General features: G+C 52.1%; 3 protein-coding genes across 5 annotated transcripts in view; all 3 read left to right on the forward strand.

Moving 5' to 3' along the window:
- LOC125700245 (protocadherin beta-15-like) overlaps nt 1-10,499 on the forward strand; it is a 48,184-nt gene that overhangs the window by 15,006 nt on the left and 22,679 nt on the right. The gene's annotated exons all lie outside the window — the stretch shown is intronic.
- The window catches only part of LOC125700244 (protocadherin beta-16-like), a 39,730-nt gene that overhangs the window by 6,552 nt on the left and 22,679 nt on the right, over nt 1-10,499 (forward strand). The gene's annotated exons all lie outside the window — the stretch shown is intronic.
- LOC125700425 (protocadherin beta-15-like) lies at nt 1,614-4,052 on the forward strand. Its single transcript, XM_048960979.1, has one exon. The coding sequence runs from the start codon at nt 1,614-1,616 to the stop codon at nt 4,050-4,052; it is 2,439 nt and encodes an 812-aa protein (XP_048816936.1).

A 10,499-nucleotide genomic window follows, 5' to 3' on the forward strand; every position in this document is an offset into this window, starting at 1 on the left:
GCTGACCAGAAATTTGCGGAGAGGTTTTTATAAAGGCATGTAGTGACAGGATGAGGGGAAATGGCATTGAAGTGGAAGACTGTAGATTTGGACTAGATATCAGGCAGAAATTCTTTGCTGTGATGGTGGTGAGACGCTGCAACGGGTTGCCCAGAGTGGTTGTGGTTGCCCCTTCCCTGGAGTGATTCAAGGTCAGGCTGGATGGGGCTGTGAGCAACCTGGTCTGGTGGGAGGTGTCCCAGCCTATAACAGGAGAGCTGAAACTAGAGAGTCTTAAAGATCCCTCCCTTGCAGCCCAAAGCCTTCTAGGATTCCATGAAATCTCGTAAAGACATGCAGTCAGATTTCTGTGTTGAATATCTGGTTGCAACTCTGGATGTTCAGTTTTTTACATTTGCTGCTGCTGTATTTATATCAACAGAAAACAGAGCTGTGGACATCAATTCACACCCAGTCATATTATTTTATCAAATGTGACAGAACACCTGATTATTCTTTGCTGTTCAGTGCTCCCTGATCAGCAAATGCATGAAGTGTGAGCAGTTACTTCCTCTATCCATTTTCCTGTTTAGAATACATGTTCCTATTGACATATCTGTTCCTTGAAGTGTACTGCCAGATCACTGAGAATAAGGGAATGTTAGAAAGAAGATGATTTGGCACAAGAGATTCAAACATTGTGTTGTATTGCTCTTATAAAAGGTACTGTTGTGAACAAGGCTGACACTGTAGAACTAATATAAAAAGAGACTCGGAGAGCCATTCCTGTAATAAAACGGATGGCGTTGTTCTGACAAACTTTGCAGAGATGTTTGTTTGTTTCTTTGCTTCCAGGAAAAACCTGCAAAAGAGCTTTGGAAACACTTGGGGCTTTTATACTGTTCGATGCTTGCAACTGAAGAAGAAATAGTATTTATAAGATGTTCTCATCCCCTTTTCGTTGCCCCTGTGCTTCCTACAGCGGCTGTGGTTGAGTTCGGGGCTGATTTTAGCGGGTGCGCGGATTTGGGTGGGTCGGGCTGGCGGCTGTCGGGGCGGGCGAGGAGGAGGGGAGGTGCCGGGCGCTGCAGCTTCGTTGGGTTGTCCGAGGCGGCGTGCGGGCAGGAGCGCGGGCGCTGGCTGTGGGCGCTGCCCGTGGCGGCGGCGTGTGTGAGCGGGCGGCAGCGGGGGTGCGCGCGTGTGTCCCGGGTGCGTGTGGCGGCGAGAGGGCGCGGGCAGGAGCGCGTCCCGTCTCCGGAGCAGTCCCGCCGCGGGCCACAGGGTGGTGCTCGTGACCAAGGCGGCGCAGAGCGGCTGCGGGCGGGGCGGGGAGACGGAGTGGCCGAGCCGAGCGCAGCGCAGCGCATCCGGGAGGAGGCGGCGGAGAGCGGCGGCGGAGGGCGGCGGCGGAGAGCGGTTGTCCGTGCTGCCGTGAGGTGCGTGTGAGCCGCCGCCGCGCTGTGACTATCGCGCTCCGTGTTCCGGGCTCGGTCGTTACTCGGCGAGAGACGGCGAGAGAGCCGAGCGGGGAGAGAGACCCACCATCCTTCCCGCCGCGCCGCGCCGCTGCCGGTCGCCGCTTCCCGCGGCGGAGCGCGCTTCCCGGCCGGCCGGAGAGTGTCCGGCGGCCCGGCATGGCGGCTGCGAGGCAAGTGCTGTGTGTGTGGGCTTTGCTGGGCGTGGCGCGCGTTCGCTGCGAGCCCATCCGCTACTCCGTGGCCGAGGAGGGCGAGAGCGGCTCGCCGGTGGGCGACGTGGCGGAGGACGCGGGGCTGGCCCCGGCGCAGCTCTGGGCTCGCCGGGCGCGCATCGCCTCGCCGGCGGGCCGGCAGCACTTTCGCTTAGAGCGCGGCAGCGGCCGCCTCGTAGTCGCCGAGCGCCTCGATCGGGAGGAGATGTGCGGACGCTCCCGCACCTGCACGCTCGCCTTCGAGCTGCTGCTCGCCGACCCGCTGCAGTTCTTTCCCATTGAGGTGTCCGTGGAGGACGTCAATGACCACTCGCCGGTCTTCCCGGACGAACGGCTGACCTTTAAGATTCTGGAAACCAGTGACCCGGGCTCCCATTTCCCCGTGGCAGCAGCTCAGGACCTGGACATTGGCAGCAATGACATCCAGGCTTACAGCATCGTTCCAGTGAATGACTATTTCCGTGTATTCTCTCAAAGGAGGCATGAGGGCAGTATGAATGTTGAGCTCGTTTTGGAGAAGCCTCTGGACAGAGAGGAGCAGCCAGAGATGGATTTCACTCTCGTTGCCACGGATGGGGGCTCTCCGCCCAGGACTGGAACCACACAAATATACATCATAGTTCTGGATGTAAATGACAATAAACCCATTTTCACCCAGGATACATATAATGGGCAAGTTGCGGAAAATGCACCTGAGGGCTCATTAGTTCTCCGTGTGTTGGCCAACGATGCAGATGTGGGAATTAATGGTGACATTTCCTATCAGTTCATCCAATCTGTGGGCCAGAGCCAACCACCGTTTACAATCGACACTAGGAATGGAGAAATTCGAGTAAAAGAACACCTTGATTTTGAGGCTGCACAGAAACATGAGCTGAGCGTACAGGCTACAGATGGTGGAGGACTGTGGACTCTCTGCCATGTATTAATCGACGTGCTGGATGTGAATGACAACGCACCAGAGATCGTGGTCAGTTCCTTCAGCAGCCCGATCCCTGAGAATGCAGCACCCGGGACAGTGGTCGCACTCTTCTCTGTCACCGACAAGGATTCCGGTGTGAATGGGGAGATCAGCTGTGCCCTGCAAGAACAGCTGTCCTTCTCCCTGCGGCCAGCCTTTAGGAACTACTACGAGCTGGTGACCGTGAGCGCGTTGGACCGGGAGCAAACGGCACGTTACACGGTGGTTGTCACGGCCGCAGATGCAGGGTCTCCTCGTCTGAGCAGCAGCCACACGTTCACCGTGGACATCTGGGACGTGAATGACAACGCGCCCGTCTTCAACCAGACGTCGTACACCATGTACGTGCACGAGAACAACGTCCCCGCGCTGCTGGTCGGGGCCGTGCAGGCAAGGGACTCGGACGCGGGAGCCAACGGCAAGGTGAGCTATTCGCTGGTGGCGGCCGATCCGCCCGAACGAGAGCCGTGCTCGTGCGTGTCCGTGAACTCCGAGAGCGGAGCCGTGTTCGTGCTGCGGCCGCTGGACTACGAGCAGCTGAGGCAGCTGGAGGTGGTGGTGAGCGCTGCGGACGCGGGGTCCCCTCCCCTGAGCAGCAGCGTCGTCGTCCGCCTGCTGGTGGTGGACGAGAACGACAACGCGCCGCTGGTGCTGCACCCCAGCGCGCAGGACGGCGGCCGTGCTTGGAGCGAGCCGGTGCCCGCGTGGGCCGAAGCGGGGGACCTGGTGAGCAAAGTGGTGGCCGTGGACGCCGACTCGGGGCAGAACTCGTGGCTTTCGTACCGGCTGCTGAGGGCCACGGAGCCGGGGCTGTTTGCCGTGGGCGCGCAAAGCGGGGAGGTGCGGCTGAGGAGGCCGCCGACGGAGAGGGACGCGGCGAAGCAGCAGCTGGTCGTGCTGGTGCGGGACAACGGGCGGCCGCCGCTGTCGGCCACCGCGGCGCTCAGCGTGCTCCTCCTGCACGGCTCCCGGGACGCCGAGCTGCCGCAGCAGAGCCCCGCCGCGCACGACGACGACGGCTCCCTCACCGCCTCCTTGATCGTCGCCTTGGTCTTGGTCTCGCTCCTGTTCCTGGTGTCGGCGGCGGCCTTTGCGGCGTGCAAGGCGTGCAAGAGCAAGGAGCCGAGCAGCGGGCACGTGCTGTACGGCCCCAGCGGCGTGCAGAGCTGCGTGGCTGATGGGGCCGCTGCCGGGACCCTGCCCCACGCCTATTGCTACGAGCTCAGCCTCAGCACGGGCTCGGGCAACAGCGAGTTCCAGTTCCTCAAGCCCGTGCTGCCCAGCCTGCCGGCGCAGCGCTGCAGCACCGGGGTGGCCGGCGACGATGCCGAGCATTTCCCTGCTGCCCCTGTCCCCGTGGGGGATGCTGATGTCGAGAGCCCCGGCATGCAGTCTGTGGGACAGTTTCACGGTTTTAATTAACACGGGGTCTGCATTTCCAGCTGATTCATGCCTTGTTTAGTGTGGCTTATATGCTTTGATAATTAACTCCAGGTCTGCTTGTTTAGATCTGCTTTTGTAGTTTACCTCCCATTCCACAAGAACGTAAGTGTAATTGGAAGCTGTGGATATTAACAAGGAAGCTGGGTGTGTGCTTTCTGGGTCTCCCCTAGATTTCAGTCTCTCAGCCTTCTAGCTCTGGCCACAACAGAAATTCCCTGTCTTTCAAGAGGTCCCCAGAAATCTGTGTTTCTGCTGACAGCCCATCTGCCAGCTGGATGAGGACAGAGCCTGCAGGATGTGAGGGCTGGATTTGGTGCCACCTGTGACGCGAGCAGAGTTCATCAGTTGCAATGGTTGGCTTCCTGTAGCTGATGAGGGCTTGCATGCAAGCCTTTCCAGGCACGCCACTGAGTGAGGAGAGTGGGACCTGCCAATGCTCCAGCCTGGAAATACGTTTGTCCTGCTCTATTGAATCTTCCAGCCACGTTCACTCGATGCACAGGGAGTTGCACTTTGCTTTGTGCACATGGGCTGCATTCTCAGACATTAATGGAAATCATGAAGAGGGTAAGAAGGTTTTTGTTTAATTCCCCATTATGCAACTTCCCTGTGTGACTTGTTTTTGTTAGTGTTGAATGCCATCGGTGTGCAGTGCTGTCCTTTGCAGTGAAAGGTTCTTTTTGTGAGAAGTGCTTTTGTGTAAATGCTTCAGTAATTGTAACTTGAGGTGGAGCAAGAGCAGATAGAGCTGGGGCAGAGCTGGCATGGCTGACGGTCCTCTGGAAGTGTAGTGGGCAGCATCTGAGTGTGTGAGAGAGCTTCTGAGGGCTTGGTTGTTTGTGTTTGTCTAGAATACCTCGTGTTCCCTCTATTCCCTTAAGCAGCAAAACAACACGGTGCCTGTTTTATACGTGCCATGTAAAGATAGGAGACTGGCAAACAGAAATATGCAGCAGGTTCTGAGAGTCCTGCTGTGGTTTGCTGTGTGTGGAGCCCTGTGTTGCAAGAGGTGCAGGCATTGCATTCCTGCTTTGCAGAGTTGTCCTTCTCCCTGTGTGTGCTGTGTGTTTTGCCTCCTGGTCATGATGTCTCTCCATCCAGCTGTGCTCTTATCCAGCCACTCTGATGCATTCTCCTGCAGCTCAGCTGTTCAACTGGGTCATTGCTGAGTGCAGCAGCCAGCAATAGAGCTGCACTTGTGGTGTTGGGACGCAGCGTAGCACATGGGTGTGCAGCGTTGTGGCTTGCCTGGGTTGCAGTGTCTTGATAGGAATTCACTTGTGCAGCATACAAACACATTGTTCTGAAAGTAATGCCTTCTATTTATTCCCCTGGACTTCAACAATGGGTACAATAACACTGTTGGATAAAGGAGATTCACACAGCTACAAAATGCTATTTTTTTTTTATCACTGTCACCATCACAGCTCTGTATATTCACCAGTGGTGAACTAGAGCTGTATATTGTGCTGCTAGCAATCTGCAGCAGTGGAGGTGATGCTCTGTTGCTACTGCTAAAACTCAGCGCTCACCAGTTCACTGTGCTCACATCCACTGGCTGGTCTTCATAAACATTTAGCAAGTGTTGCTCAGTGTCCATGGCTGGAATATTTTCTGCATGGAGTATTTCACTGACAATTGTAGTTTCTCACATTCTCCTACATCAGATGGCATTTTGGCACACTGCTCCTCTGCTGCCGTCTGCCAAATGGGTACAAAAGGCAATAGGATGTTGGTGGGAAGGTTCAACCTCTGCTGCCGTAACTTCAAATCCTCCTTGGATATCTTTGGGATCCACAATGAAATGGGAGGCATTGCTTTCAGAGCATCCCTCAGAGGTAAAACAATATCATTATATTATCATATTAAAAAAAAACAGTCAAGTTTTCCATATTTGCCAGTAAACTATGTAAAAAATTGCATAAAACCATAAAACTAGTGGGATCTTTGTTGTTTTTGTCCCTGAAATCAATGCATCAGGCTGGTTTCGTTGCAGAGGTTGCAGTTCTCACTGAGTTCTTGATGCTTTCATGAAGGATTTTTGGTGAAATGTTACGCTTCCTCTACTTCATTCTTATTAATAGTTAATAATAATAGTAATAGTTATTCACAAATCTATTTACTGTCCAAAAGTAATGACGTGAGTAAAGGGTGGTGGTGAATTGTGTGATGTTTCTGTGTGGTGAGCTAGGGATTGTGAAAGTCTTCCCCAGCCAGGGCTGTAGCTGCACGGCCCCAGCTGCAGAAAGCAAAGGTAAGAACTGGGAGAAGGAAGATGTGCCTGCTGTCAGTGAAGATCAGGTTGGTGATCATCTAAAGAACCTGCCAGAGCAGAAGTGCATGGGACACAATGAGATTCATTCACGGGTTCTGAGGCAGACCAAGTTGCCAAGGCTCTATCCATCATATTTGAAGGGTCATGGCAGTCTGGAGAAGTTCTCACTCATTGGAAAACTGGAAATATAACCCCCCTTTTGAAGAAGGGAAAAATTAGAAGGTACAGGGATCTGAAAGCCTCTGAGTCTCAGCTCTGTGTCTTGGAAGATCATGGAGCAGATCATCCTGAAGGCCCTTCTGAGGCACATGGAAAACAGAGGAGGGGATTGGTTGTAACCAACATGGCTTCACCAAGGACAAGTCATGCATGGCAAACCTGGTGACCTTTTATGATGAAGTTACAGCATCAGTGGATGAATGAAGAGCAGCTGATGTCATCCAGGTGGACTTGTGAAAGGTTTGATAAGGTTACGCATGACATCTGGTCACCAAATTGAAGAGACATGGATTTGATGGATGGTTTTTGATTGCTGGATAGAGAATTGTCTGTGTGATTGCACTCAGAGTGTTGCGGTCATTGCCACAATGTCCATGTAGAGAGTGGTGATGTGCATCGGCCCTCAAGGGTCAATGCTGGGACTGTTTCTATTTAACATCTTTGGAGGTGACCTGGACAAGGAAATTGAGTGCGCGCTCAGCAAGTTTGCAGATGACACCAAGGTGAGTTTGCAGCTGACATGCTAGAGGGAAGGGATGCCATCCAGAGGGACTGATCAGGCTGAAGAGGTGGGCCCATGGCATCCTCATGAAGTTCAAGCAAGACAAGTGAGAAGTTGTGCACCTGGGTCAAGGCAATCCCTAGCTGAAATACAGACTGTGCAGAGAACGTCTTGAGAGCAGCCCTGAGGAGAAGGATTTGGGGGTGTTGCTTGATGAGAGGCTCAAGATGGGCGACAATGTGCTCTGCTGCCCAGAAGGCCGAAGCTTTCCTAGGCTGCATCAAGAGAAGCATGGCCAGCATGCTGAGGGTGGTGATTCTGCCCCTCTACTTGGCTCTCTTTAGACCCCACTTGGAGTACTGTGTCCAGTTGTGGTGCCTGCTACACAAGAAGGCCATGGAGCTGTTGGAGCAGGTCTGGAGGAGGGCCACGAAGATGATGAGAGGGCTGGAGCAGCTCCGCTATGAGGACAGGCTGAGAGAACTGGGGTTTTTCAGTCTGGAGAAGAAAAAGGCTCCAAGCGGAACTTATAATGGCCTTCCAGCACATGAAGGGGCCACAGAATAGGTGATGTGTTTTCACTGAATGGGAGCCTGCGTGTTGCGCTCATATTAATGTACAACTGACCTTGCCACTGCTGAATTACATCATCCAACACCTCATGGTGCTGACATCCACTGTTTGGTCTCCATAAACATTCATTAAGCCTTGATGAATGTCAGCAGATATGATTGCTTCTGCATTTAGGAATTCAGTGGTACTTTATATGCATTTACATGTCTGAAGCAGTTTTGTCAGACTGCCATTGTTCTGCCATCCATCAGTTGGCACCAAAATCCACAATGGCATATTGGTGGGACAACTTAGCCTCTGCTGCCATACCATCAGCATCGGCCTTGGAGAAGTTGGTCCAATGCAGTAAATAAGGACGCTTTACTTTCAGAGCCGCCCTGGTAGATTATGCAGAATCGTTGTTATGTAAGAAATAAAACATCAAAATTTTTAGTATTTTTTGTAAAACTTCTGAAAAGGGAGGAACAAAGACACGAAACCAGTGCGATATTTGATCTTTTATTGGTGACAGCAATGCATCAGGATGGTTTTGTGGCAGTGGATGCAATTCTTACGGAGATCTCGATGTCTTCATCAGAAATTTTGGATTAAATGTTTCTTCCTTGAAAACAATAGTTGGCAAGTGTATATACTGCCCATAAGTAATGACGTGATTAAAAAGTAATGGAGAATGGAGAGATATTTCTGTGTGGTGAGCTAGGGATTGTGAAAGTCTTCGCCAGCCAGGGCTCCAGCTGCACGGCCCCAGCTGCAGAAAGCAAAGGTAAGAACTGGGAGAAGGAAGATGTGCCTGCTGTCAGTGAAGATCAGGTTGGTGACCTTCCGAAGAAGCTGCAGACGCACAAGGGCATGGGATCCAATGAGATCCATTCACAGGTTCTGAGGCAGACCAAGTTGCCAAGGCTCTATCCATCATATTTGAAGGGTCATGGCAGTCTGGAGAAGTTCTCACTCATTGGAAAACTGGAAATATAACCCCCCTTTTGAAGAAGGGAAAAAAAAGAAGATGCCAGGATCTGAAGGCCACTGAGTCTCATGTCTGTGCCTGCTAATATTGTGGAGCAGATCATCCTGAAGGCCCTACTGAGGCACCTGGAAAATAAAGAGGAGGGGATTGGTGGTAACCAACATGGCTTCGCCAAGGGCAAGTCATGTATGGCAAACATGGTGACCTTTTATGATGAACTTTCAGTGTCTGTGCATAAATGAAGAGAAACTGATGTCACCTACCTGGACTTATCCAAAGGATTGGACACGGTACAGTGTAACTTCTTGATCGCCAATTTGGAGACAAGTGCCTTTGATGGATGGATCTCTCACTCTGTAAGGATTTGGCTGCACGTTTGCGCTCAGAGAGCTGTGGTCAATGGCTCAATGCCCAAGTGCAGTTCTGGGATGAGTGGCGTTTCTCAGGGACCGGTGCTGGCACCAGTGCTGTTGGACATCTGTGTGTGTGACATGGACAGGGCCCTGAGTGTGGCAAGGTGGTTGGAAGTGGCTGATCCTTGAGGTTCCTTCCAAGCAAAGCCATTCTACGATTCTGTGATTGTGTGCACACTCAGCAAGTTTGCAGATGACTCCGAGCTGAGTGGGGCTGTGGACATGCTGGATGGAAGGGATGCCATCCAGAGGCACTGATCAGGCTTGAGATGCGGGCCCATGGCAACCTCATGAAGTTCAAGCAAGGCAAATGAGAAGTTGTGCACCTGGGTCAAGGCAATCCCTAGCTGAAATACAGGCTGTGCAGAGAACGGCTTGAGAGCAGCCCTGTGGAGAAGGATTTGGGGGTGTTGCTTGATGAGAGGCTCAAGATGGGCGACAATGTGCTCTGAAGCCCAGAAGGCCGAAGCTTTCCTAGGCTGCATCAAGAGAAGCATGGCCAGCATGCTGAGGGTGGTGATTCTGACCTCTACTTGGCTCTCTTTCGACCCCGCTTGGAGTACTGTGTCCAGTTGTGGTGCCTGCTACACAAGAAGGCCATGGAGCTGTTGGAGCAGGTCTGGAGGAGGGCCATGAAGATGATGAGAGGGTTGGAGCAGCTCCGCTATGAGAACTGGCAGAGAGAGCTGGGGGTCTTTAGTCTGGAGAAATGCTCCGAGGGGATCTTATAATGGCCTTCCAGCACTTGAAGGGGCCACAGATAGCTGGGATGAGAGTTTTATAAGGGCATGTAGTGGTAGGATGAGGGGAAGTGGCCTCAAGGTGGAAGAGGGTAGGTTGAGACTAAGATTAGGAAGAAATTCTTTCCTGTGAGGGTGGTGAGACACTGGAAGCAGTTACCAGAGATGCTGTGGATGCCCCACCATGGAAGCATCCAAGGCCAGGCAGGATGGGGCTGTGAGCAACCCAGGCTAGAGGGAGGTGTCCCTGCCTATAGCAGGAGAGTTGGAACTAGAGGATCTTTAAGTTCCCTTCCAACCCAAACCATTCCAGGATTTTGAATTCTGGTAAAGACACGTAGTCAGAATTTTGTGCTGAATATCTGGTTGCAACTCCGTCCATTCAATTTGAGAATTAACTGCTAATACATTTATATGGACAGGAAATAATATTTTAGATACAAATTCATAGTTGTTTTTCTTTTTCATACTTGAAAGCACAGCATTCTTTGCTGTTCAGTGTGCTTTGTTTTGCAGATGTATGAAAGTGCACACAATTACTTCTTTTTTTCCATTTTCCTGTTTGCACCGTGTTTTCCTACTGACATATCTATTCCTTAACGTGTCCTGCCACCCCACAGAGAATAAGGGAATGTTAGAAAGAAGATGCTTAGGCACAAGATATTCAAAATTCACTGGCATTGTGTAATGTTGAACCGTGAAGTGTAATGTTGTGAACCAGGATGGCATTGCCTGTG

This window comes from Lagopus muta, chromosome 14 (assembly GCF_023343835.1).
Source record: "Lagopus muta isolate bLagMut1 chromosome 14, bLagMut1 primary, whole genome shotgun sequence".
Lineage (NCBI taxonomy): Eukaryota > Metazoa > Chordata > Aves > Galliformes > Phasianidae > Lagopus > Lagopus muta.